The 27,946-nt window shown below is 37.4% G+C and overlaps 4 protein-coding genes across 4 annotated transcripts; 2 read left to right on the top strand and 2 right to left on the bottom strand.

Moving 5' to 3' along the window:
• The first annotated feature begins 11 nt into the window (after nt 1-11).
• On the top strand, nt 12-7,141 carry LOC119988875 (tRNA wybutosine-synthesizing protein 2/3/4). Its single transcript, XM_038834104.1, has 9 exons — nt 12-1,032; nt 1,954-2,353; nt 2,625-3,734; nt 3,890-4,019; nt 4,622-4,857; nt 4,942-5,077; nt 5,712-5,788; nt 6,460-6,566; nt 6,683-7,141. Exons 1-9 carry the CDS (start codon nt 261-263, stop codon nt 6,787-6,789), a joined length of 3,075 nt encoding a protein of 1,024 aa, XP_038690032.1. The 5' UTR covers nt 12-260; the 3' UTR covers nt 6,790-7,141.
• A 2,523-nt stretch (nt 7,142-9,664) lies between these two features.
• On the top strand, nt 9,665-11,484 carry LOC119988878 (peroxidase 42-like). Its single transcript, XM_038834108.1, has 4 exons — nt 9,665-10,054; nt 10,155-10,343; nt 10,538-10,703; nt 10,796-11,484. The coding sequence occupies exons 1-4, from the start codon at nt 9,818-9,820 to the stop codon at nt 11,203-11,205; spliced, it is 1,002 nt and encodes a 333-aa protein (XP_038690036.1). The 5' UTR covers nt 9,665-9,817; the 3' UTR covers nt 11,206-11,484.
• A 435-nt stretch (nt 11,485-11,919) lies between these two features.
• On the bottom strand, nt 11,920-17,445 carry LOC119988876. Its single transcript, XM_038834106.1, has 6 exons — nt 16,040-17,445; nt 14,342-15,208; nt 13,951-14,141; nt 13,486-13,692; nt 13,060-13,120; nt 11,920-12,759 (listed from the first exon to the last, which is right to left on the bottom strand). The coding sequence occupies exons 1-6, from the start codon at nt 16,250-16,252 to the stop codon at nt 12,160-12,162; spliced, it is 2,139 nt and encodes a 712-aa protein (XP_038690034.1). The 5' UTR covers nt 16,253-17,445; the 3' UTR covers nt 11,920-12,159.
• A 216-nt stretch (nt 17,446-17,661) lies between these two features.
• LOC119988877 (calcium-dependent protein kinase 2-like) lies at nt 17,662-22,654 on the bottom strand. Its single transcript, XM_038834107.1, has 8 exons — nt 21,593-22,654; nt 20,280-20,423; nt 20,006-20,158; nt 19,425-19,540; nt 18,961-19,128; nt 18,730-18,857; nt 18,274-18,373; nt 17,662-18,197 (listed from the first exon to the last, which is right to left on the bottom strand). The coding sequence occupies exons 1-8, from the start codon at nt 22,401-22,403 to the stop codon at nt 18,129-18,131; spliced, it is 1,689 nt and encodes a 562-aa protein (XP_038690035.1). The 5' UTR covers nt 22,404-22,654; the 3' UTR covers nt 17,662-18,128.
• Nucleotides 22,655-27,946: the final 5,292 nt, after the last annotated feature.

Here is a 27,946-nt window from a genome sequence, read left to right as displayed (position 1 = left end):
TTAGGGTTTTTTATCTGTGATGGTAACGATTGTTTCTGTGTTTTGGATAAACTTTGGATATCTCCACGATTCATGGGATTCTCTCGTATTTACCATATTGCCACCGCCTCTAATTATCCAATAAATGTATACTTGAAAGTCCGGCCCATGTTTTTGAATTTCCAAACTCGCTTTTCCATTTATACCCCTGTTTTCTGCCGCAATATGTGAGAAGATTTTGCGAGGGTTTTTGTTTTCGGCTGCAGGGAAGAGCCTAAAGTATGGACTTTCAGAAGAGGAAGGCGTCGGCGATAGCGGCACTGGCATCAACTGAGACGGACAAATCACCTAAGGGCACGTTAGACGCGGCAATTGTCCCCCTCATCGACGCCATCAACTGCCAGCCCTCCTACTTCACCACCAGTTCCTGCTCAGGCCGTATCTCTATCTTCTCCCACCCCAAGATTACTGACGGAAAAGTTCCGAGGAAGAAAGCACGTGGTGGAACCTGGATCTTTGTCTCTCACGAGCCGGCCGATGCCGACGTAATTCTTAAACTCCTCTACCCGTCGTCCAAGTCAACTCAGAGTTCTGACTCGCCGTCTGAACTCAGCGAGTTAGTGTTCCGATTCGAGCCGTTGATTATTGCAGTGGAATGCAAGGATCTTGAGGCAGCTCAGTCTCTGGTTTCTCTGGCAATACGTTGTGGATTTCGCGAGTCTGGGATTACCAGCGTGAGCAAGCGGGTGATTGTGGGGATACGGTGTTCGATCCGATTGGAGGTACCGTTGGGGGATAAAAATAAGGTTTTGGTTCCTCCGGAGTACACGAGGTTTCTTGTTGGAGTGGCTAACGAGAAAATGGAGGCCAATAGAAGGAGGACGGATGAGTTTCTCCATGCTTTCAAGGCTGGTGTAGTTGCGGAAATGATTTTTCCAAATACCATTGATCCAGATGCAATGGATGAAGCATCGGTTGGTAATAATAGCAAGGAGCACGGCTGCAATTATGGTGACAATGGGGATGATAAGTTGGAGAAAGCTGAAGGGAATGGTTGGTAATTTGATATTTGATTGAAACTTGAAATTATGCATGCTAAGATATTGATGAGTGAGAATTTTCTTGACATTTAACTTGTTTAGTACTTACTATTGAGTTATAAATCATTTGTTGTATCATTGGTGGTTTTGAAGTAATATGAACATGGCCAACAAATGTAGGCTCATTTTCAAAAGCTAATTACATGCAAGTTTTTGAATGGTCTATGCGTTGGTGTTGATATGCCCTTGTTCTGTTGTAAATTTGTGTCTCTCACTTTCAAATAATCAAGACAGTTAGTGGGAAAAGTTTCATTAAACACCAACAGTAACTAAAATTCATGGCATAGGCTGAGAGATATCCTGGATTGAATAAAGGATTTGTTTCAAACTGGCATTAAGGAGACAGCACCCAGGTTATATTAAGAGGAAGAAGATGATGTCAAAGAATTTTTTTCATAACGTTTTTATTTGGGTTGGGTGTCAGTGCAGTTACAAAGATTGGGGTTGCAATGACTAGAGAACCAAAAGTTAATAATATAGAATCCATCATGATAATCTCCTCCAGTAACGGGTCCTTCCTTTCAAAGACCTTTATTCCTGTTCACCCAAATCATCCAACAAATGGCCCAGGACATTATTTTCAAGATTTTCCTCTTTGTTTGCACGGAAAACTGAGCTTAATTCCTTTTCCAAAGAGCTACTTGAGTACTTGTCACTCTCAAAACACCTTTGAATTTCAAAGCTATCTTTCATATGCTTCTAGCCCTAGTTCATTCACAATGAAGAAGAGTGATTACTGAGAAATTGCATAAGTGCTTTTGATGTGTTTGTGGAGTTGGTTTAAGTAGTGCTGTTACATACTGACACGTGTCTGATTGCAGGAGACATTTCCTTTTAATGTGACAGCAAGTTTGAGTCTTTGAATCATTGGCAGGGCTAGTCGGCGTTCCTGGCTGCAATCTATTTATCACTCCAATTGTGATCGTTAGTGAACCAACTGAGAAGCTTTTCCGTTGGGGTCACTCTGCATGTACTTTCAGTAACACAAATCGCAAAGAAGTTCTTGTATTTGGTGGCTTTGGTGGCATTGGAAGACATGCACGCAGAAATGATTGTCTACTTCTTGATACATTATCAGGTGCTCTAAAGGCAATTTATATTGAAGGTGCCCCATCTCCACGTTTGGGCCACACTTCTTCCTTAATCAGAGATAGCATGTTTACAATAGGAGGAAGGGCGGATCCTTTGAATATTTTGAGTGATTTATGGGTACTCAATATGGCAACGAATAAGTGGGAGTTACGTGAATGTTCTGGTGTTTCTTTTCCTCCCAGGTTATCTTTTGTACTTTGTAGCCAACTCTTTTGGTGTTCACTTTTGTTATATTGCCTTTCAACACAGGTTGTTTCTAACAATTGGCCACATTTATGTTTGGAAGCTCATACGTAGTCATTTAAAGATGACTTTGCATATCTTTTCTCCCCGGCATCATGAGTTACATTTTTGGGGACAAACTCTTCATTGTCCTTCTATCCAATGATTTCTCTTATGGAATCATAGTGGTTTCTCGCTTTCGCGTTCTGAGTTAAAATTTATTTCATACAGGCATCGACATGCAGCAGCAGTTGTCGGCTCAAACATATATGTACATGGTGGGCTCAACAATGACACAATCTATTCATCCTTGTATGTCCTCAACACAGAAAATATGAAGTGGAAGGAATTATCAGTTGGAGGGGAGCAGCCATGTGCTCGTCACTCTCATTCAATGGTAGCATATGGGTCTAAGCTCTTCATATTTGGAGGGCACAATGGTGACAAATTGCTTGGAGACTTGTACAGTTTTGACGTCCAGACATGTCTGTGGAAGAAGGAAAAGGTAGCTGGAAGATGTCCACATGCAAGGTTTTCCCACTCAATGTTTGTCTACAAAAATTATGTTGGAATTATTGGGGGTTGTCCTATAAGACAGCATCTGCAAGAGTTGGCATTGCTTGATATCCAGCGAAAAATTTGGAAGCATGTGACTCTAGAATCTACCGGTAAAGAATTGTTTGTTCGTAGTACTGCAAGTGTTGTTGGTGATGATCTTGTCATGGTTGGTGGTGGGGCAGCTTGTTATGCCTTTGGGACAAAGTTTAGTGACACGTTAAAAATAGACTTGCTGCCATTGACAGCTTTCGAAGATATTACGACTGCAGAAATTCGAGCAAAACATGATAATCACAAATATGAAAAAATAACACCTGAAAAGCATTCTAGCGTTGAAGGTTCAGATGTGGGAAGTGGAGAGTGTTCAACTCTGAGTTCTGGCTTGAATTGGGTTTTACGACTTGAAAGAAATTATGCAAAGCTAGGGAAGGACATATTGAAGAAATTTGGATGGTTAGATCATGGAAGGAAGGTATACTCAAAGGAGGATGGGAAACACATTTGTTTCCCTGTAACTGAGAAATTTTGTGCTGTGTTCCTTGAAGAGAAGCATCATATGGCTTCATCTAAGCCATTTATTAGAGAAGGGGATTTGTTGAATGATGTCTCTGCTTCGGTAGCCTTGAATCTTCTGAAGAAATGTGGTGCATCCAAGGTGGTGGATGAGGTTGTTGAGGCTAGGAGGACCGCCAAATCTCCCTTTCAAATGATGAGAGAAGCTGTGGCCTCTTTGATTAAACCTTTTCATCTATCAGAGGGACTTTTGGCTCAGCTACCAACCAGGTTTGTGTTCTGTAACCGGGTATTACATCCTCTACTGAAAAGTACTTTTTCAAATAAGATATGCTCAGAAACATTATGTCACCTCCATAGCTTTATGTGCAAATGCATTCCCCGTTTATTCTTGTGTGATTAACATTGAGATTTTTGGCTTTCAGATGGGAGCGACTTGGGGATATTGTTGTGCTTCCTGTCTCATCATTCACAGACCCAGCATGGGACTCAATTGGAGATGAGCTTTGGCCTTCTATTGCTAGGTCGCTTAATACTTCTCGTCTAGCTCGCCAGGTCAGCTATATAGATAATTAGATAAACTATACCTAAGAAATGCAAATTTAATTTCTTCTAAAAATTGGAGCTCCCAACATTGGCATCCATGCAAATATCTCTTTTTGAAAACTAGTGTTATGTTTATGGACAATCCTTTGCTGACAATAATTTGGATATCTTTTGCCATGTACATTATTTAGCATTACATTAAATGTTGTGAGGATCTTGCACTAAAAATGAAATGGTGTTGTCATGATATCTGTATTAGCGTGTAGAGCACGGTACTTTAAATTTCTTCCCTTGTGTTTTTATTGGCTATTTCTTCTAATACATTCATAAGTTGTTAGGCAATATTTTATGCACATTTACTTGGTTCTTCTATAGTAGTTTCATTATAGTCATACGTTATGTAGCTATATTTTTTGTATGTGGTGCTGCTATTCTTTGAATATATCATCCTATTGCCTGATGACTTTGGCTAACAACAATTTCGATTCTGTTCATATGTTGTCATAATTCCACCGCCAGCTTGAAGTTGTATATCTATCATGTGTTGTGGAAAGTTTCATGAATATCACTTGTTTAGTTTTATGCTCATGGAGTATGCTTTTTGGTATTAGGGTCGAGTTGCACCAACTGGTACAAGAGACAGCACGCTGGAGATGCTTGTTGGAGATGATGGATGGGTTGATCATCGTGAGAATGGTATCCTTTATTCTTTTGATGCTACTAAGTGCATGTTTTCATGGGGCAACCTTTCTGAAAAGCATCGCATGGCTTCTATCGACTGCAAAGATGAGGTTATAGTGGATTTATTCGCTGGTATTGGATATTTTGTGTTGCCATTACTTGTCAGGTATCATGTTTGCCTTAATCTACATGTGCTTGGTATTTTATTATCTTACTCCTGCTGGTTTAAATGATAATACTGCTTGGATAGGGCAAAAGCAAAACTGGTTTATGCTTGTGAGTGGAACCCCCATGCTATTGAGGCACTCCGACGTAATATTCAAGCCAATGCTGTCTCTGATCGTTGTATCATACTTGAGGGAGATAATTGCATGACAGCACCCAAAGTAAGTGTACGAGCTGGACTGCTTGAGTTTTTTTGGCTTCAATAACAATACACATGCACATTAGTAGTAAGAAACTCATCTATCACAATCTGGATTCAGTGTCATATGTACTTCGTGTCTACACGTAAGAAAAGATAATAGACTTTTTGGACTTTAATGATAACCCCGATCTAATAACAATTGCTTGCAACAGTACAAGTGAAATATATAGCTAAGTTATGGAGCTCTTGGGTTAGTGGGAGTCTACTCCTTAGGACATGGGCTAGTATATATTGTTTGACCAATTGTTGGATTGTATTCTGGAGATCCTACAAAATATGATTCCTTTGTAAATTCTTTGGTTGTCAGATACTAAGCTTATGAGACTTCCCGACTTAGTGTCTGGTTCTCTCTGGTATCAGACATTTGAGTCTATTTTGCATTGTAGGTTGATGCTTTTACCCTAATTGATTATTTGCATGTTAAAGCATGTATCTAACTCCCAAAGACGTGGCTTATGTGGAGCCAGAGAAAGGGCCAGGATAAAGTCTATCACGCGTCAAACTTTCATGCTATTCTGTTACACTTGGAAAACCATTAACTTACGTGATTAAAATTTTTTATGCAAATGGTTCACCTGATTGTTTTCTTCCAGGGAGTTGCTGACCGAGTCTGTCTGGGTCTTCTGCCAACGAGTGAGGGTAGCTGGGGCACTGCTGTTAGGGCCTTGAGGTAATTGATCCAATACTGATTCTATCTTTATAATATTTTTCTACGAGAAACTTCTAGAGGTTCTTATTCTATTGGAGATATGTGGCCCTTTCTTTATCATTTCTCGTTTATCAGTTAAATAAAAATTTCAGGAAATGCTTTTTTTCGCATGTTGAAAAATTTTCATGCCGACCTTATACTGGCTTTGAATTTTGCCATTATCTTTACAAATGTTTTGCAAATTTATTTTTGTACTGTTAAAATGATCTTTCTTCTGGACAACTTGATCCTTCCCATTTTGCTATATTCATATCACCAGAAATTGGGCTTAAACATAGCACCATATTATGTCATCATATATTTCATATTATTCACCTCGTCATGCCATAATGTACATAAAACATGCGAGAAACAAAAGAAGTTATACAACAGGGTTCCCCTTTGCCAGATGTTTTAAAATGTGACTCTGTAAGATTTAAACTATCCAAAGTATTTGTTGGGCTGCTTCTTAATCTACAATTTGCCTGTCATTATGAGAGGATGGCTTCTAGATATGATCTTTGAATGCAAAGGTGACCCAACTGGTCAGGAGGGAACATTTTCCTATGGAATACAGGCATATCTATATAGTTTACAAAATAAGTTCATCCGAATTCTTCAATTAAAATATCTATGGCTGTACTGTAATGCAGGAGGGAGGGTGGTATGTTACATGTTCATGGAAATGTGAAGGACTCAGAGGAAGATATGTGGACTGAACTTGTTCAGAAATCGTGCCATGAAATTGCTAGAGCTGAAGGTACCAATTTCTCTCATATTGAAAAAAAACACTTAAACCAACATCAAGCATTTTGGAGATCCTGCCGCAAGGATTCGAGCTTTACGTAAACATTGAGTTTTACGGTTTGTTTGTAGGTCAGTGTTGGGAAGTTTCAATCGAACATGTGGAGAGAGTGAAATGGTATGCCCCACACATCCGCCATCTTGTAGCAGATGTGAGATGCAGAGATGTTGAAGATTAAGAAGTTGCAACATCATACTTGATGAAGGTCAAGTAGATTGGGCCAACCAAAAACTGCTAATTCAATTGGGATGATTCCGTTGTCAAGGCCCGAGCAATTACTCATCTATTTATCAAGACTGCATCAAGAGGTGTGGCGGATGTGCCCCAGACCCCAGTGTCTTTGGCCATTGGCTGTGCTGTAAAGGTAAGGAAGACTAGCCCAAACTGATTGCTACTGTTTGCTGTAGTAATAACAATCTGAAATCCTTCTTTAAAACTCAATGTGGAAGTACACTTTAGACACATTCAGAAGAATCATGTACAAGTGTTCAGTGTTTCCAATATTTTATCTTTATGGACCACTTGGAGTATCCCTTTGTCCCTTGTCTCTTGTCCCCACCCTTCGTGACTTGCGATGAGACGGTGGTGGCTGCCCACCTGGAGGTGAAATGAGACTGTCGGTGGCCACAAACTGTTCAGTGTCATTATGGTTCACGTGTCCACCCCTCCCCACAAGTCGCCCTATGAAACAAGCCGCCCTATGAAATTCCCATAGTACCATTCCTACATAGAAAGAGTCATCAAAGGATCAAACTTCCTCCCACAAGCCAACGTAGTGGACCATCTTTGCTTTCTTGCTTTAGGCTTCAAATCGAAATTATTTAGGCTCTTTAATGATAGGACTGATAGACAATGCTTTTGCTTTCATTAGTTACATCACCTAGCTCAGCTCGCTTTCTTTATGGGTTTGTAATAAGAACTTCACCCACGCTCACCACTCACTAGGGGGGCAGACACAAACTTGTACGGACCTGTGGACCACCATCTTCAAATACTTGGTCACTGAGCTAACATACTCTTATCATGCAAACTGTCCACCACCAGTTCCATTGTGTTGCCCAGCAATTTTTTTTTGGTAACTGTGAATTTCTCAGCCTAACATGTCCATTGAATAGCTGAGCTAGCTCTGATGAGAGTTTAGATCGGGCCGAAATCTGTGTTAGGAGAGCGTTCCCCATACAAAGAAATAATGTTGAAACTACTGGGCGCGAAAGTTGAACTTACGCTCTGCATTTGAAAGGAGTTATTAGAGTCAACTTTATTATCTCAATTAAATTTTTTTTTTTTTACCAGCAATGTTGCTAGTTATTATTTTTTTTTTAATCTAAGCACAAATTGATTACCCTAACAAAACAAGTTCAAAGTAAACCCTACTTGAAAGTGAAAGGCTAATATTAAGGCATGGCATTGGTAGCCTTTCACTTTTGATTAATTTAGGATTAGTTAAATTATCAAGGTTGCTTTTATTGGGTTACGACATCATTAAATTGTCTTAAGCATCGTCTTTGGCACGAAATGTACCATAAACAATGCCCCTTTCTCTTATTGTCAGAGCTTTACCCATAAATGGATTCAATGCCTAGAACTCAGTAAATGTGTTGAAATCTGAGCAATTGCTGACCTCGAGATCCCTTAACAAATTTAAAGACACTTGTAAGTAAGAAACTAAATTATTGTGCATACCTTCTTGTCAATAGTCCATTAATTGATCCTTGGATCTACTAAATTATTGTGCCCGAATCTAAAGGCAAGCGATTGCTTTGAAAAAGTTTTACAAATATTGTGCAACTAGTTCTACAGTCGGATCCCACCATTCGGTATCCGAATTATTCCAACTGTTGAATTATCCGAATTATTCCAACTGTTGAATTACGTGCATCATGTGAAATATGTATTCGTAAATTCACATGAATTATATGCGTCAAACCCATTAGTTGGGATAATTGGAATACCAATTATTAAGATTTTTATCAAGTTCAATCCCACCAGTCGGTATCCGAATTATTTCAGCTATTGAATTATATACACATGTGCATGATGTAAAATATGTATTCACAAATTCATTTTAATCATGTGTGTCCAACCCATTAGTTAGGATAATTGGGATATTTTTATCATTTTTGCTAGTTGTATGACTGCATTTTACGCGTCGTGTAATTGATGAAGAAAATATCTATAGAGACAAATATGTTGAAAGAAATTTGTTCGCCTCTCTCCATCGAATCTGGAGAACTCTATATTCATTTCACCTTAATCTTATACTCACTGTTTTTATCTACATATAATGCTCAATTATAACATTTAGTGGTATGTGAGAGTCAGTCTAAGTTTTCATGATCGTTGTAAATCATGTTAAATAAAACACATACAAAATCAATGACGAAGATAAGGTTCGATGAAACTTACCGCAGTACTTCACATCTCTCGCTCGTACCAAAGTAGCCATCAAACAAAGCGATATCAAGAGATATCTGAAGCATCAAATTGTTTGAGTGGAGGGAGGGATCAAGAGCCTTTTATATAATTACTTAAGTGACTCAATCTATCAAAGAATTATAAATGCATACAAAACGATTACTTTCGTTTCGGGTGAATATATCATCTATATTTACTTTGATTAATGTGATATATTAACTTTAATGATTTATTATGCACGACTTTGATCAATGTACCAAATGTATCTCGGGAGACTATACATGAATTTATAAAGATAAATAAAAATGAATTTATAATGATTAACATATGTGATTTTGTTCAATACACACGACATTATTTTGGAGCAACATATATAGATAAATACAGTTCTTTACCATCCGTTTTCTTTGAAGAACACATCACATGGTAACTCTGCAGTTATACTAATAGATATTAGGAGACGGCAAGACTGTCTCTTCTATAATATAATATTGCTTTACGTTTCCCTTCATGTAAAAAAAAATCTTAATATTTGGAGTAATTACATTTTAATTACGAATAATAGCAATTAAGGAAAGCCGTTGGATCAGAAGCTGTGCAGATTTAGATTCAACATAACTTCTAAAATAGGGTTACAATTAACGAGGCACCGATTCCAAAACCCAAAAGGTTCACAAAATTGTTCTTAACTTTTTTTTTCCTGGGGGGCAAAACTGATCACTCTTTTCCTTATTTAAGAAAGGCACACCAGAGATCCAAAGCAGGTCAGTGACCCTTGAGTAGGAGTAAAAATGGAAGCAAAAGCTCTCTTCTTCTTTGCTTTGTTATCCTTTTCAGTGTTGTCCTTCAGGCCTGCTTTTGCAGACAATGAAGAAGAGCAAGACCCAGGTCTTGTTATGAACTTCTATAAGGACTCATGCCCTCAAGCAGAGGACATCATCAAAGAACAAGTCAATCTGCTCTACAAGCGCCACAAGAACACTGCTTTCTCTTGGCTCAGAAACATCTTCCATGACTGTGGTGTTCAAGTAAACTACTCTCTCTCTCTCTTTCAGTTTCAGAACATTTTGTTTGTATATAAACTGGTTTCTGACATTTTTTTTTGTTTCTTCTGTTTTGGGTTGTAAGAGTTGTGATGCTTCATTGCTTCTGGACTCAACAAGGAGGACCTTGTCCGAGAAGGAGACAGACAGGAGCTTTGGTTTAAGGAACTTCAGGTACATTGAGACCATCAAAGAAGCTGTGGAGAGGGAGTGTCCTGGAGTTGTCTCCTGTGCTGATATTCTTGTTCTCTCTGCTAGAGATGGCATTGTTTCGGTATTTCCTCTGCAATTTCAGCATTTTCTCTGTTCATACTCTTAACGAAAGATCTGGGTTTTTCTTGAATTGAACTGCTTACATATGGATTTCACTGTTCTTCTGTGTCTTAAGGTGCAGTTCAATTGGAACTTTAAGTTTTGTCTCTCTTGAGCTCAGAACTGATAAATTTGTTATTTGCTTGCTTGTTTCAGCTGGGAGGACCTCACATTCCTCTCAAAACAGGAAGGAGAGATGGCAGGAAGAGCAGAGCAGATGTGGTTGAGCAATACCTCCCAGATCACAATGAAAGCATGTCTGCTGTCCTTGACAGGTTTTCTTCAATTGGGATTGACACTCCTGGAGTGGTTGCCTTGCTAGGTATGTATATGATAAATTGTATATATATGTTACTGGCAGACTTACTTAAGTAGCCTAAACTTACAAATTCTGGTTTTGTTTGTGCCACACAGGAGCACACAGTGTTGGTAGAACCCACTGTGTCAAACTGGTGCACCGTTTGTACCCAGAAGTGGACCCTAGACTCAACCCTGACCATCTCCCACACATGCTCCACAAATGCCCTGATGCAATCCCAGATCCTAAAGCTGTACAGTATGTGAGAAACGACCGTGGGACACCCATGGTGCTGGACAATAACTACTACAGAAACATATTGGACAACAAGGGTTTACTGATAGTGGATCACCAACTAGCCACTGATTCAAGGACAAAGCCTTATGTGAAGAAAATGGCCAAGAGTCAGGGCTACTTCTTTAAGGAGTTCTCAAGGGCCATCACTCTTCTCTCAGAGAACAATCCTCTGACAGGCAAAGAGGGTGAGATCAGAAAGCAGTGCAATCTTGCTAACAAGCTCCACTAGAAGCTTAATTTACTGCTACATAGTCTACCTCTTTTGTTTGTATGAGAGGGACAATAAGGTGCTCATTCTAGATATATGTTTGTTTTTAAATGGGCAAAATGTTGGTCCTAGTGAGTGGTTTGATTGCATGAACTGTTTTTCAGCTTAGTTTCACATTTCTGTTGTTGCTGTAATGTTTTAGTGTTTTTGTTGGAGATGGGGATAATGGATTGTGACATGTATGTATATATTTATGTATTGGATTATAGTGGATGGTGTATGAAGTGATGATTAATGCTCGGAGGCTTCTCTCTAATGAGGTTATTCTGATGGCAGTCTATTTGAAATTGAATGCAAAAGAATAGAACACCATACCAAAAGGGCCCAAACATAGAAATTAAACAAGATGAATGAAAGAAGCAACATTGAAGAATAACATAATTGACCAAATAAACAAAGAAAGAGAATTGGGATTTGATATAGAAAGATAGAGGATAAGATTCCCTTGTGTAAGCAAATATGGCCTCATCTACATTTATGCACTAAATTAGTCATTCTCTTGGTAGGTAGAAAGTCATGAACAGTGAAAAGCAGACAAGAGGGGTGGAGCCTACTATAGCTATCAGGTCACAGCCACGGGGCCTGCACTTGGAAGAATTGGCTCATATCAACATGTTAAAGCCAAGATGCAACTGAATGGGTGAGAGTCTCAAACAGAAGAAATTCAACAATCACTTTTACAGATGAAAATTATAATCTTATTACTCCACATTTGAAGAACAAGACTTATTATCTCTGCATATAGCTTTACTGATACATGATAAAACCACACTGATTCTCATAACTGTGTTTCTACTGATAAGTAATCCGTGAGAAGTTGGATGGAAGCTCATTAGAGCACCATACCTTCCATCGCTACTTGTAGTTTCCATATGTGTTCAAATAGATGCAGCAAAATTTATGGTAAACCGTCCATCACTTGCAGCTTGGCAATGCCTCTTGTGGTTCTGTACTACTGGAACTGCTAGCAGAGTCCGTACTTGCTTCCTCCGGGGCTATGTCAGTCTTTTTATGGTCTTCTACCATTTTGGGGATGAAAGGACTACAGGATGGATTATAATAAGGTTGTGGATGGGTGGACATGTAACTTCCAATGGATGGAAAAGATTGGTAACCATAAGTGGATAGGTATGAACTAGGAGGGAATGCACTTGGTGGAGGCCAATATATCATAGGCATAAACACACTAGGTGGTTGTGGTGGGAACATATGATATGGGGTTTGGTTGCTATGGGGAACAGTACTAACAGAACCAGTAATCACAGGCTTTGGGATTGCTGAAATTTCTGCAGGAGATAGAGATGGCATGGGTAGGAAAGATGCCACTGGCTGAGCATGAATTGGGTTATATCCCATTAGCCCAAATTGTGCAGGAGGTGCAGTGTTTGAAGGCTCATATTGTAGAGCTGAGGACTTCTGTGAATTAGCAGGCTTATTAACATGGTTGGTTTGCTTCTTGCCCTTGAGTTTTGTCAAAATCATCTTCCCAGTTAACAGTTGGGAATTCGCGGTAGACTGCAAAGGAAAAATATGGTTAGAACTTAGAAATCGAATGCCTTCAAGCGGAAACACATAGAGTTGGAAATTGAATGTCTAAAATAATGATACCATTGCTTATATTTAACATAAGAACATTTGTTTCATGTAATAGTGCTAATTCATTAATTTTTATCGTGATCCTTCGATCTTTTTAGCACAATGAACATGCAAATGTACTGGCGGTTGTTTAAATTTGAATTGTGTTATAATAATTTGTTTGCACAATTTCACCAGCGAGAAAATTCAGCAGCTGAACAAATTCAGATTAAACCTTACAGTATCACAAGTCTCGGGATGTGGAAGAAATAACTCCTCTCCTTTGGCATCCTCATCTGTCCTGCAACCAGAATTTTGTAGTTCAGGGACAATACTCATGGAGAAAAATACAGTATGATCCAAAGACCATGAGAAAATAAGAAAAAAATAAAGTGAAACTCACACCCATCAAACAGAAGATTCTGAAAATCCACAGATTTCTTATCGCTACAGAAATATTGCCATACTTGAGACAACAAACAAACATTTGAAACAAGATTGGATCACATTCATGGGTACAGCCATCTATTAATGGCTTCATCTAAATAATATTTGCTATATGGTAATAATGATCCCGAACAATACCTGAGAGTGTATAAGGTACGAGCTAAATGTTTTCCATGATTAATCATATGGAAATACACATCAACTACATTTTACTTGTACCTGTAATACTTTTGCAGCAAATCTAAGTTCTGATGTTTGGTTTCTCTTTGAACCAGGTCATCAGGAAAACCAGCCATGAACAGAAGTGTGATGCCCAATGCCTTGAAAAAGAAGCTTCCAGTGCGAATATGGACTAGTATTGCCATTCGGCAGATAACCGGTCCAAAAGACTTAAGCTTGTTTCTTCCCATTCGCTGCCGGACATATCTGAGAAAAATCAGCAATCAAAAACTTTAGAATTAGGCTGCAAAGACAAATTATGCAAATACTTTTCAAGTCAGAAAGTGGCAATGTTCGTCTTGAGGATTACTAACACTAGCAAAGTTAACTTATTATTTGAGATTATAGAGACAGAAAATTCTTATATTTTGCCTCTTATTTCTTGAACTCATACAGGAATGCAAACTGATGAGTAGAAGTGCAGATGACGCAACCAGCACCTTTTCTAAATTAACGAGAACTTACTCATTTTGGGGAAGATTTCTTGTCCTTCCACCATACTTTATGCACAAAAATAAGCACGAGGGGCAACTGGGATCTGATGGACGCATAGCCTTCTCCTCCTCCAGAATTTGAAGAGGACACAATGTAGGATTCAGCCTATTTGGATAAAATATTTTCCTCCTCACACCAGGATTTTCGTATAATACATGCTCCTGATAACAAAAGAATATATATCCCTTCAATAACTCAAATAAAGGGCAACAGTAACAATAGCTGCTAGAATAACAAGATAACTAGAATTTTTGGGAGCCGCATCAGCACACTTATCAGAAATATTGAGTCACTACAACTATATTGGTACTATGGCATTGGGATAAAGAAACTAAGGAGTTCTCAGAATTAGGTTGCATACCCCAGGATTCTTCGGAGATAAATATGGTTCCCCTTTCCCTATAATACTAAAATGATTGAAATCTAAGTCATACATATCTTCACTACCATGTCTGATACCGAGAGATGCAAAAACTATGATTTTCCTTATGGAGTGGGACTGAGCATTTTTCGACAAAAGGGCTTCTGATTCTAGAATTCTCTTCACTTCTTTTGGACAAAAAGCCACCTTTGGAGGCTTCTTAAGCAATGGCATACTACCAAATCCTGACTTACATGCCTCCTTATTAGATTTAGAATTAGCTACCGGCATCTGGGAATGTCCAAATACTCTGGTTTCTTCTCTGTCCTGATCTCGGAAATCTCTCTGGTTATAAACAGGTTCTCTGTTGGATAGTCTACAATATCTCTCTTCATTGGTTACTACGTCCACATGAGGAAGTGTTGGGACATCTTGCCCACCAAAGGAAATTCTCATACATGGACCATTTATTCCATCATTAGCACCTGCTTCTTCATGACAACACACTTTGACTTCATTAGCATATTCAGTATTCCCATCTATTGCTCCATATTTGTGATCAATATTAGTAGCAGCTTCTTCAGACTCAACTCCATCATCAGTATCATCACAATCTGCAGCACAGTCATCGTCTTTCAGTCTATCAATATGTAACAACTGGGTCTCATGATTATCCATGCTCATCCAGTTCACTATGCAGTCTTCTAGTTTTGCTTCTCCATGGAGCATATATCGCGTCTCATGTTTCATCTGCAAGGCCGTATTATTGATAGATATATTTTTATCTTCAGCCATGTCTTCACTTCTGTCAATCCTTTGTCTTTTGACCTTCTTGATACTTGTTTCCGTTGCATTGGCACAACTGCCCTAAAAGGACATAACAGAATCCATGAATAATAAAATTGGTGAGTAGTTCTATAACATAACAAGAAAAAGGTCAAAAGAAAATCGTACAAGCTACAGAATGTGAACTATTAGTTATGACATGAAGCTGCATTCCAGGTATGTCTGTCCATTCAAAGCCACACAACATGAAGCAGCAGACAGACAATGACCAAGAGTTACTAAAGATCCACATGTTATATAAGCAAAAATGGTATTGAACATAACTGAAAGGTTGAATTAATACCTACTCTAAAAATTAATGGAAGCAATTTATTTTGTGTAGCTAAGCCAAAAATTCCTGGAATCCTCAGAATCTACTGAACTTAGCCAGTACGTGAAGCCATTATATAAAGCAGCATCATATTTCTACCAATAAAGTTTCCCCAAAGATCACTGGCCATCCCCACAGATTTTGGCCGTAACGATCAATGCTTAATCAAGTTACGAAGCTATCATGTCTTAGGAGAACCGACATGTCAAAATGAAAATGTTGGTGAAATTTTTACAATTAGTCAAAAGCTCTTAATCAGGCATTTATCATCCTTGTTTTCTTTCAAATCATGTATAAGATTCTTTAATAAGTTAGTAACTAAGAGAAACACACACTTGAGAGTGTTTCTTTAATGATCAAGTCTAAACAGACAATATCATATATGAGCAACAGATACCGACACTCGTAAGGAAAAGGACTTTTTTGTTGAACAGCTTAGCCAAAGTTGATGATTAAATCTCCCCTAGCCAGCTAGCCACCAGAACAGCATTGATAGCAAAAGAAGCATCGTTAGCAAAAACACAAGATAGGTGTAATCATACTTGTTCATCTCTACGAATTGGTTTGTCTCTTCCGAGCATCTTAGCTTCCAATATAGATATTCTCTCCAAGAGCTCAGCATTTCTCTGCCTTTCCCTCTGCAACTCTGCTGATATCTCTGCAACGACATCTACACTCTCTCCTTTCATTTCTTGCTCTATCACACATAATGCAGATGAATTTATCAAACTAGCGCAAGACTGGAGCTCCACCATTGTAACAACACTCAAAACTCTACTGCATCAAAACCCACGCGGTTAATCCAAAAGCCAATCAAACCCACCAACTAAAACCTCAAAAAGGACATACTTCTCGATGAGGTTTCCACCTGTGAAGCAAAAGATCGAACACCCAGTAGGCAAAAACAATGCAAGAATCGAAATGAGGAGTCTTTTTTAGTTTGATTTTCCGTTCATTCCTCCAAAAGGAAAAAAGGAACGGCGAGAAGAAGGGCATGCAACCCCACGTGCGCAAGCTTCTCTTTCTCTCTTTAAATTAAGGAAGAAAAACAATATGAAGAGTAAGCAAATGGAAATGGCAGGTACCCTTCCATAATTCCCAGGTAATGAATGCTTTTAATCTCGCAAACCAAAGCCATCAACAAGGAGATAGGCCTGTATTCTACTCTACAAATAGTTGGCCTCCTTGGGTTTTTCTTAAGGTTAGCAATTAATTACTAAGTAGAAGCAATATATTTAAGGTTAGTGCACTAATGCCATATCGTTCTGTGTCTTATACTCTTATAATGCCTTATTTTATGTTATGGGTTGGCTAGATTTGCCCTGTTTCAAGCAAAGTCAATAGCATCCTAGGCACGGGTCATGTGTTTTACCAACTCTAAGCTACACAAATAACATGATAAAATACCATATTCAATTACCTACTCCTCTGTAGGAACAACCAAGAGAGAGTTGGACAATTTTGATGGCTATCATTTTACCTAACCCACTGAAATTATTTTGTGTTAATTTGTATATCCTTAATTACTCAGTTCTCTGCCTTTACTTCAGCAACTCTGCCGTCTCCATTGTTAAAACTTGAGTTTGGTCTCTCACCCTCTCCTGCTTGTGATTGCAGCTGTTTTCAGATAAATAAGATTGGCAAATTGGAGACCTTTTTCTTGACTTGCAAGTCTTATGACTCCTTTTCCCAGGTTATAAAGAAAGAATGCACACGTGCATCATATAAACATAGGTATATGCCTCAGTGGTGGGGGTTCCACAATAGCCTCACGTGCAAAGTTAACTCATATTGTTGTCTGTAATGCAGGTTTGTCAGGGGAATATGAACCCTATAACCTTGGATTCCATCCTTCTAATTTTAAATTAAGGTCACCCTTTAATGTATTTAACCCCCCAACCCAAACATCAAGAGAGGACCTGCATTTCACAGCCTAACATGGGTTTTCCTTGGGATTCTATGAAAAATGAGCTGGTGCAGGGGGAATGGAGACCTGTAATGAGTGCATACACGCTTAAGATTCTATAATTTCTATTTCGATTGGAAACTGGTATCCTGGAATGACTGAGAATATACATTGTTTGTCTTGTAACCAATCATATATTTAAGATATTATGACCTGTTAGCATTCAGCGTCTCTCTTAAAAATTAACTGAAGAAGATATTTTGGTGATATGGAACAAGTTGTATCAATGTCTTCTGCAGAAAAAAGAAAAAAAAGAAAGAACCTATACACATCATCAATCCGAGGCCAAGACCTTGTGGGTCGAGTGTAGAGCAATGCTCCAGACTCTCAATTCATGACCTCCCTTTTACCCCCAATCCAATGTGGCATGTGTGATAGCAATAATTATAAATATACATGTAGGACTCACTTAATATCCAACACTCGACATTTATTGAAGGGTAAAATAGAGGTCATAAATTAGAGGTCTCAAGCAATTTTTTGGTCGAGTTCATCAACAAAGAACTGCTACCACACAAATCAGCTGCAGAGGACAACAAACTCCTTACTATAACACTGTTCAAGATCCACTGAGCTATAATGGTATACCTCATCTCTGAGAGCCCAATAATTCTCTGTCACCCATCAGATGATATGGTTAAGCTCCCATAATGGAATTACACGAGCTATACTCCGGTCTGCTGTGTTCCACTTTTCATCATTGCACAAAACTCCTCATAGTTGATCCTCCCATCCTATTCGTTCAGAAAGCATCAGCACCAAAAATAACAGTGTAAGGGAAATTAAGTCGTTTAAATTGCAAACACTTACATTATCTGCATCAACCTCTGAAATTATATCCCTAATGTTGGCTTCATCACCCATCTTGTGTTCCTTCATGGCGTGTTCCAATTCATCTATTGTTATGTACCTGTCAATTGAAAGAGGGAAATGGATTATCTTAAGAAATTCCTAAGCTGCATTGACTTAGTCAAACGGATGCCTTGACCACGTAACTTCAGAACTCATTAGCTTGGATTCAAGTTTGACCTCAGAACTTTCATAATCCAAGACTAGATCATCAAGCAAGGCGAAAAGAAGTCATGAAGCTATTGTACTTCAATTTGTTTGATAAGAGTACGAAAGTTCACAGGTACATTATGATCACTAGGACATTTCTGATATAAACAAGTGAGTCTTTAAAGATTTTAATGGTTCAAATCAGGTCAAATGCAGGAAGTCCAGTCAATAGATCAGTAATGCTTTAGCCAAAAGTTTAGGACTTACCCGCTGTTATCCGTATCAAAGTGCTGAAATGCTTTATACAGATGCTCATCTCTTTCAAATCTATATCTATGCATGGTAGCAGAGGTAAATTCAATGTAGTCAATTGTCCCATTTCCATCCACATCAGCCTGAAATATAGTATGTGTACAAAAACAAGAATCAAAACTGACTAGGAAATATAAGCCATCATGAATAAACACGTCTGATTTTTTTGGGCCCAGGATGACTCACAGCTTCCATGAGTTGCTTGACTTCAGCTTCAGAAAGTTTTGACCCAAGTCGAGCCAAACCAGTCTTCAATTCATCATAAGTGATGGTACCACTCTTGTCGGTGTCCATGTTTGTGAACATTGCCTTAAGACCTTTGATTTCTTCTCCAGATAAATTTTCAGCAATAACCTAAGGGAATGCATCAGTTGGGTTGTTATGCAGACACAGAAACTCAGGAGCACAGAATACACAGACATAAAGAAACACACAGAAAACCTGCTGTATGAACTACCCTAAGCTCTGATGTCTATCATATTCATTCAAATATAGCACACTTATGGATTTTGTTCTCGAAAGATGTCACAAAATAGGTTCGAATTACATTCTTAACAATAAATAGCATAGGACATACACTTTGCAATTGAGATTTATCAAGTTATTCAAAACTAAAGTAAGAACTCAGCAATAGATTTCTAATTACTAACCTTCAATGCAAGCTTCTTGAGTTTGTTCGATGTTCGGAATTGCTTCATCCTAGAGAGAACTGCACTGTCTATTGGCTTGTCTGATGCATCTCCGCCTTCTCTAATCCAGGGATGCACTACAGTACAGATTTATAAATATTAACAAGAAGTAGATTATCAGAATCCACCTAGGTTTGTTATTGATAAGTGACACACACAATTAGATAATGCAATTAAATGTCACGATAGCCATAGGGTTTCCTCACTTTGGCTTCAATAAATCAGCTGCTATAGGGTATGAATATTAGATTTGGATACAAGGGATATGTACAGGGCAAAACTTGGGAGAAATAGCAGCAAAAGAGAAGCATAAAACTTGAATGGATAAACATCACCCTCCACTTTCCAACCAAAAAAAGGAAAATGAGGAAAAAAAATAATTCAATTCACATAATGCTTTCAAATGAACTAACTCAACTGAAAACAATACTCAAAAAAAGCCCTCAAAGCAAAACATGTGATAGCCTAATAGTACAATTGCAATGTTTCTCTCAAGTAATTTTTAACGGAGCTAAAAGAAGGTATGCAAGAGATTCTTATACCAAGAACTTGAGCTGAAGTAATTCGCTTCTTCGGATCTTGAGTTAGCATCTTTCTGACTAGATCTTTAGCACTGTCAGATATTGATGGCCATGGTTGACTTTCAAAGTCAATAACTCCTTGCAGAATGGCATCAAATATCCCTTTCTCAGTCTCTGTAATACAGTCGGAGTATACTTGATTAGGACATGAGGAATTAAACATGTTGTGTTTGAACATTAAACTTTTAGAACATACAGAACAAAATTTTAGCGACAATTTTGAATAGGTGTTTACCTGCCCAAAATGGAGGGACACCACTTAGAAGAATGTACAGAATAACTCCAGCACTCCAGATATCTATTTCCTTCCCATAACTACGCCGGAGTACCTCAGGAGCAACATAATAGGCACTGCCTACTATATCACGGTATACCTTCCCTGAAATGAGTTTTAAAAGAAGACACAAGTGAAAAAGAAAAATCATTGCAAATTACATCACAACATTGTAAACTTTCTTGAAGAAAAAGACAAAGCCCATACAGAATCTCCAGGAAGCAGCAAGTAGCATACATATTCAATAAGTTCAAATAATCATGAAAACAAGTTTAATAAGTGGAAGATGGCAGATATCATACACTGATAAACACATCTAATGGGTGGGTTGCATGGGGTTAGATTCCCTACAACAACAAGAATAACTAAAATGTATGACTTTCTACCACATACAACAACATGTCATTTTCATGACCTATAAAGGAGGATCTTCTCTTTATGCCTCAAAGGTTATGGAAGCAAGTAACCAAGATTGAGAAGTTATTTCGGTTATATGATAAACTAAAGCAGAAAAAAGGCCCCGCATATTTTGGTGCTTATGTTGAGAAGAACGAACAAGTCATAGACGACTTTAGGATTTTTCATAGTATGTATCCTAAGTTAAATTTACTAATGCCCTAGATCACTGAACAACCTATTCAGAAGATTCCATATTTGCAATCAAAAAAACAAGATTCCATACAAGTTAATTAAGACTACACCACAACAAAACACGGTGGTCCTTTGGAGGCCTTCTGAAAAAATTTCCCTTTTGCTCATACATAGAACTCATAATGGTGAACTTCACAGGAGATAATCCCAAGAAAGCGTGACCATCAAACTGGCTAACTGCAGAAGTAGCAAAGTTATAAACTATTGATTACTTCTAGACTTCCAGTTCAATAGAAAAGCATATAAGATACGATATAAACTCTAATGGAGGATACAAATAGATTAAACAGCATAGGCCATGCCAATTTCAAATTATTGTCATCATTTTTTCGCTAAGCATTCTTAGAGCAATTCAAACTACTTATTTTTCCATTGTTCAACGGGGATGGGGATTTAAACCCATGCCCTTAGTTTGGACCGAGGAGGAGCTTGACCACTTGAACTATTAGTGCTCCAAACTGCATGCACAAAGTTCCCACAAAATGGATTTTCCCTAAAACTGAAGGTGGCATAGTTGGCAGCCTATGCAATGTGAGAAGCTGATGGCAAATTCTTATATAATTCACAAAATAGTCACACACATAACTGAATTTAATGAATGAAAACAAGGAATGGAGAATGACCTTCCTCAATGAAGACAGATAGTCCAAAATCAGTGGCCTTCAACATGGCATTCTCATCCTTGCTAGCCAGCAAGAAATTCTCAGGCTTGAGATCACGGTGCATCACTCCCATAAAGTGGCAATGGTGGACCACTTTCACAATAGAACGAATAATATCAGCTGCAGCCCTTTCCGAATAGTGACCCTGCGCAATAATTTTATCAAACAGCTCCCCACCAGCGCACAACTCCATCACAAGGTGCACAGATTGTCTGTCCTCATAAGCACCCCTGATTTCCACAATGTTTGCCTGCCCAGACAAGTGCTGCATAATCTGAATTTCTCTCTTGATGTCCTCTCTGTCATTCTTGCTAACAAGTTTTCGCTTCAGTATCGATTTGCAGGCGTAGGTATGACGGGTGGAATTCTCTGTGCACAAATACGTGATCCCAAATTGTCCTCTGCCCAATTCTTTGCCTAAAGTGTAGTACTCCCTTATGTTTTCAAAAGGCTTCCCGAGAATAGTCTCCGGCGTTTGAATTTGCCTTGTGATTATGGGTACTGGCTTTTGTGGAGCTGGAATTGGTTGCTGTGGTTGTGGCGGCAGCTGCTGTGGCTGTTGTCGTTCTTGCGGTCTCGTTGGCGGAATTTGAGTTTGACTGGAAGGGGCAGGGACCTTTTGAGGCTGAAAACGTTGTTGTTGCTGCTGATACTGATGTTGCTGGTGCTGATTATCGTAAATTACATGAGTATTCCCGGGATTCGAAACACCTGATTTGTACCTATTACCATCTGTTTTAGAATAGTTTTTCTTGCTAAAACAAGAACCCATTTTTGAACGATCAAGATGTGAACTTTCAGCTTCAACGGACACAAAGTTCCAAACTTTGCAGACAAACAATGAACAAAAAGGGCTACAGAGGTGGCTTGAGAATGACAAAGAAATTTCCCCAATCCTTTTTTTAAGTCGATTGAAAGTGGGTTGTGAGGAAGGAGTATAAACGTAGTGGGGCTTTCTTCTCGGATGACATTGACTTGAAGCTGATGACAGCTCTATTTGGCAACAAAATCGGTGTATAAAAGTAAAAGTATAAACAAACAAGGCATGTTTTTGAATTTTTAGCTCCCACTCATTTCCTTTTCCTCTATTTTTCTTTAAACCCCATTAACTTAACATATTTACCTATAGAAAATTAGAAATGAATGAAAAAAATCAGTTTAAAAAAATAATGTAAAAACATATTTATCTCATGAGCATGACAAAGATAGTGCATCAGTGCATGTGTTGACTGTTGTGTTTGTATGTTGGGAAATTTTATCTGTGCACCATAAAACTATTCTTTTTTACACCATTTTTATAACATTATAAGTTTACACAAAATATCAATAAAAAGACCAATATACCCTTCTCTTATACAATATTAGAAATAATATTGTTAAATTTACACACAAACCCACCGTATCTCTCCTTACCGATTTTACCAATCTGGGGCAGCAACTCCTACCGTTTATGAAGTCTGGCATGCAAAACTCAACTGACGAAATCACCCAACTATATCCTTAAAAGGTATATCCTTAAGCCGCACAACCCCAAGGCCCATGTAAGCAATTCCTCACCACATAAGCCTCCAGGAGCAATGCGACATGAGTTGAAGAATCCAGTTCGTCCACTGTTGGCGATGTAGGAATCAAGGTGTCCGTGGATTATCAAGAGCATCTCATTAATAGGATCACCTTCACGCACTACAAATGTGCCTTTAGTGCATAAGGCCGGTTTAAACCTTTCACACATTGCATCTAACAACATTCTTTCATCCATTTGATCAAACAACGGAACCATTTGCAATGGAGGGTTTCAATCATCAAGCATCATGTGAATATATGGCAACCTTTTTATTTTTTTATTTGTTATCTCTGGCAGCATGAAAACTATTTTTTTTGTTTGGAAAATTCTGATGTAAACTTAATAGTCTCTAATTAAATATGTAAAAATTATTTATTTTAAAATTTTAATTTATGGGTAATATGTCATCGTAGACAATAATATTTATGTAAACTAAAAAAAATTAAAAAGTGATGTAAAGATAGTGTTTTTGTGGCGTGTAAATAAAATTTCTCTTATATGTATTAATTGCTTTCGTTGATTAATTGATAAATCGATTATGGAGGCTAATTTGTCTCCTCTATATACAGTTTCCCTAGTTAGACCAGTCACCACACCCAACATACAATAATATCTCTTTGTTGTAATCAGGGACGTAGCCAGGATTTCCAATGAGGAGGGGCGCCGATGGGGTTTAGGGGCAACACTCCCGAAATTTTTTTAAACCTATTTATATATATAATTTTATATTCTTAAAAATTGACAAATAATTATAAAAATAAAAAATATCTATTACAATCATTAGTTCTAATTAGTGACCACGAAATAGTAAAGTAAGTAGCTACAATTTAACTATAGTTAATTAATTAGCTTTATTTTTTCGACTGTATATGTGGCCAACAACTTTCAATTCATGATACGAAGGACATGAATAAAATGCTATAAAAAAGGGGAATTGAATGAAATAAACAAATACGATTAGATCTAAAAGATGACGAAAATGATTAGATTTAGTATTTTAGATTTTATTCAATTTATTGAATAAGGAACTGAGATTTGAGAGAAATAGTTTGTCTAAAAGGCTAAAATAGGCAAAAAAAAATGAAAGGAGAAAATAGGCAAATGAAAAAATGAAGAGGAATTTGAGAGAGAGTTTGTCTAAAAGGCTAAAATAGGCAAAATGAGAAAAATGAAGGGAGAAAATGAAAAAATGAAAAGGAGAGAATAGGCATGCCGCCCGTGAAAATAGAACTTGGGTGGCATTCAAAACTAACCAAGCTTATAACCACAAAACTTGGCACTATTTTGCAGTATGGTAAACTTATATATATTTATATAGATAAAGTGAATATTTTTCAAAATCCGGGGGGCACATGCCCCCTTGGTCCCCACATAGCTCCATCCTAGGGATGGCAACGGGCCGGGTTGGGTAGGGTTTTTGATGCCCCAACCCGGCCCTGCTCTCTTAAAATCCTATCCCAACCAGCCCCGTAGACCAGGGGCGGGTTGGGATATTTTGTCCCGCCCCTGTCCCGAGCGGGTCAAGGGTATACCCACCCGTAAACCCGGTGAACTAGCAAGAAAATCAGCCAAATTAAATTATAATATCTTTGATAATTTAAAAGAAACACAAAAATCCAACAAGTTATCATTTTCGGTTTAAAACAAACCCATTGAACTAGCGAGAAAACAAACACAATAATGAAAACAAACAACACTTTCAATTTGCCATCTCCTCTTCCTCCACATCAGAGTCATTATTAATAGTTGGAAGAATGTCAGATTGAGATATCTCTGCTCCCAACCAACTTTGACAACACATAAGCATCTCCATTGTCTTTGGATGTAGCCTGCTACCAAGGGCGGATTTAGGGGACTACACTAGGCTGTAGTCCCCCCAATTGTTAGGTAATTATATATATATACTTACATATATATACACATATATACATGCACATATATACACATATATATGGATACATGCATGCATACATACATATACATATAGATATATACTAATATAAGTATACATAAATAAATAAAAATACAATTATATACAGGTTCATACCTAAATATACACTTAGCCACCTAAAAAAAACACACTCCGTACCTACTCTCCTTCGTTGGTGCAAGTGTGTAACCGTATTGCTTCGTAAGTTCGTCTCAAGACTCTCAACTAACAATAAGCCTAAATGTCTAATCAACTAATTTTAGTAACTTGTACTATCAATTAAATAGATGTAATGTAAATAGCCTAAAAAAAATTCCGGGGGCGCTGCCCCCGGACCCCCACCAACTTTTAACAGTCCCCCTAACGTGAATTCCTGGTTCCGCCCTTGTCTAACTCAGATTTGACATTCACATTAGTTACTTTACTATTCAAATATCGATCAAACCGTTGGAGGGGATCCATGCTAACAACATCACTGAGAGATGAAATCTTAGATTGGCAAGAAGATGATTCACTGTGAGAAGATGACTTTTGACCCATATTGAACTTAGATTCGTACTCTGCCACTAACTTGTAACAAAGCTTTCGAATTGTCTCTACCTCTCTTTCAGCGTTCTCACCATAAATATCCTCGAAATAGAATTTTAACAACTCAAACTTGTACCGAGGATCAAGGACAGCTGCAACTCCCATAATGCTATGAATCAAGGACAGCTGCGAACGAACGAAGAGCTGGATGGTCACTGTTGGAGCTAGACGATCACCGTTGGAGCTGGACAGTCACGGCTAGAACAGTGGGGGAGTGGGATAGTGGGGTGGGGGGCGACTCTAGTCTTTCTCTTAGGGTTTTCTAATCTTTTACGCATCCAAAGTATAAAAGAATAGCAGATAATCCAGACATCAGTTTTAATCCTTTTATTTTTATTTTTTAGTTATTACTTATTACGTAGTATTTGGGAATTACAGTATCACTAATAAGTGATAACTAATATATATATATATATAATATTTAATTATTTTTTAAAATATATATATACCCGGGTTGGGTTGGGGCGGGTTACCCTCGTCCCAACCCGCCCCTAGACCTTGTCTATTTTTGACCGGGTCCCGGGTAGACCCGCCCCAATGATCCAATGGATAGGGTTTTTTGAGACCCAATAGGGACGGGTCGACCGGGTTTCGCCCCGTGACCCGATCCGTTGCCATCAGTTCATCCCTTGTTGTAATCCACCTTGTGATTAGGTTTCTTGAGAGTTCCCTAAAAATACACAAATCCCCAAACTTTAGGCGTTGGACTGGACAGATCTACTGGCGTCCAACGCCTTTCCAAACACCTAGGCTACGTTTGGTACAGCGGAAAGATTGATTTTCAATGCTAGCGGAAAAGCTGTGAAAAATATGCTGAGCTTAATGCTGTGAGGTATTTGGTGAATTAAAAACCGACACTAGCGGAAAAACTGTTGAAAAAAAATATTATAATATTAATTTTTTATTTTTATATTAAAATTAATCTAATAAATATAATTCTTATTAAAAATCATTTTTAGTATTAATTAATAAATATTTTAAATTATTAATTAATAAAATTTTAATATTTTTTATTTTAAGTATTAAAACTGTTAAAATACTTTTATAGTGTTAAAACTGTTAAAAATAATTTTAAATATTAAAATATTTTTCATAATTTTTTAATCATTTTGTTATTGTATTTAAGCTAATAAATATAATTTATTATTAAAATTAATTATAAATTTTTTTATATCAAAACTGAAATTAATGTTTTAAATAATAATAAAAAAGTAAAAGAAATTAATGTTATAAATATTACTAAATGTTATCATTTGTAGGACCCACATAATTAAAAAATAATAAAATATAATAATGTGTGGGGTCCACATCATTAAAAAAAAAAAGAAGGGAGGCGTTTAGCCTCCCGCTGTGGAAAGAAGTCTTCCAGTGGATCCGCTGCACCAAACAGGCAGCCAAGCGGCAACAACGGAACCGCTAGATGTAGCATGGGGTTCCGCCCCAAAGAAAAAAGCTCCGAATTTTTAGCGGAAGACGTTTCTGCTTCTTTTTTTTTTTTTTTTTTTCCAAATGAATTGATGTGAGTAAGACACACTGAATTGATAGAAAAGTTGTCGGACTTGTCAAACTACTCTGGAGCCCACGGTTATTTAATGATATTTTGTCCAAAGTTTCAACGTACATGAACCCTCACAAATAATTTATTTATCAATATTATTTTATTAATATAACAATATAATATAAAATTCATAACAATATAAATAAAATAAGTAAAATAAAAATTATAAAATATATTTTTTTATAATTTTTAAGATAATCAATTTAATTTTGATTTAAAAATAATTATAATTTATACTGAAAATTATATTTAATAATAAATTTTATTTAAGATAATTTGTTACAGCTTTTTCGCTAGTGTCATTTTTTAATTCACCAAACAACTTACAACATATTACACAATTTTAAGCTCAGTTTTTTTCATAACTTTTTCGTTAGCATTGAAAATCAATCCAACTACTCTACCAAACAGACCCTATATATAAAATTTTAATAATTATTAGCATTACAATGATTGATAATATATAGTTGTTGGATTACTTTCTTAATTCCTGAAGTGTTTGTCATGGGTAAACGTTTATTTCTTTACCTGAAAAAGACATGTTGAAAAAACATCTCTCACATTTGACCATATAAAAATGTTTGGATAAACTATTACATTTATATCTTTTAACTATCATTTTTTTTTCCGATTATATCCTTTTTTTTTTTTTGAAGAGAAATTCTATTAAAAAGC

The sequence above is a fragment of the Tripterygium wilfordii genome, chromosome 21 (genome assembly GCF_013401445.1).
Source record: "Tripterygium wilfordii isolate XIE 37 chromosome 21, ASM1340144v1, whole genome shotgun sequence".
Taxonomy (NCBI): Eukaryota; Viridiplantae; Streptophyta; class Magnoliopsida; order Celastrales; family Celastraceae; genus Tripterygium; species Tripterygium wilfordii.
This window is presented reverse-complemented; position numbering and strand designations above follow the sequence as displayed.

Excerpts from the sequence above, each read along its gene's own strand:
- LOC119988875 (XM_038834104.1), top strand. The coding sequence starts at position 261 with ATGGACTTTCAGAAGAGGAAGGCGTCGGCGATAGCGGCACTGGCATCA. Across the intron at positions 1,033-1,953 it reads GGAGAAAGCTGAAGGGAATG|GGCTAGTCGGCGTTCCTGGC; the intron begins GTTGGTAATTTG and ends AATCATTGGCAG. Across the intron at positions 2,354-2,624 it reads GGTGTTTCTTTTCCTCCCAG|GCATCGACATGCAGCAGCAG; the intron begins GTTATCTTTTGT and ends TATTTCATACAG.
- LOC119988878 (XM_038834108.1), top strand. The coding sequence starts at position 9,818 with ATGGAAGCAAAAGCTCTCTTCTTCTTTGCTTTGTTATCCTTTTCAGTG. Across the intron at positions 10,055-10,154 it reads TCCATGACTGTGGTGTTCAA|AGTTGTGATGCTTCATTGCT; the intron begins GTAAACTACTCT and ends TTGGGTTGTAAG. Across the intron at positions 10,344-10,537 it reads CTAGAGATGGCATTGTTTCG|CTGGGAGGACCTCACATTCC; the intron begins GTATTTCCTCTG and ends TGCTTGTTTCAG.
- LOC119988876 (XM_038834106.1), bottom strand. The coding sequence starts at position 16,252 with ATGGTGGAGCTCCAGTCTTGCGCTAGTTTGATAAATTCATCTGCATTA. Across the intron at positions 14,142-14,341 it reads TATCTCCGAAGAATCCTGGG|GAGCATGTATTATACGAAAA; the intron begins GTATGCAACCTA and ends TTTTGTTATCAG. Across the intron at positions 13,693-13,950 it reads AGAAATCTTCCCCAAAATGA|ATATGTCCGGCAGCGAATGG; the intron begins GTAAGTTCTCGT and ends GATTTTTCTCAG.
- LOC119988877 (XM_038834107.1), bottom strand. The coding sequence starts at position 22,403 with ATGGGTTCTTGTTTTAGCAAGAAAAACTATTCTAAAACAGATGGTAAT. Across the intron at positions 20,159-20,279 it reads TGTCCCTCCATTTTGGGCAG|AGACTGAGAAAGGGATATTT; the intron begins GTAAACACCTAT and ends ACTGTATTACAG. Across the intron at positions 18,858-18,960 it reads TCAAGCAACTCATGGAAGCT|GCTGATGTGGATGGAAATGG; the intron begins GTGAGTCATCCT and ends ACTATATTTCAG.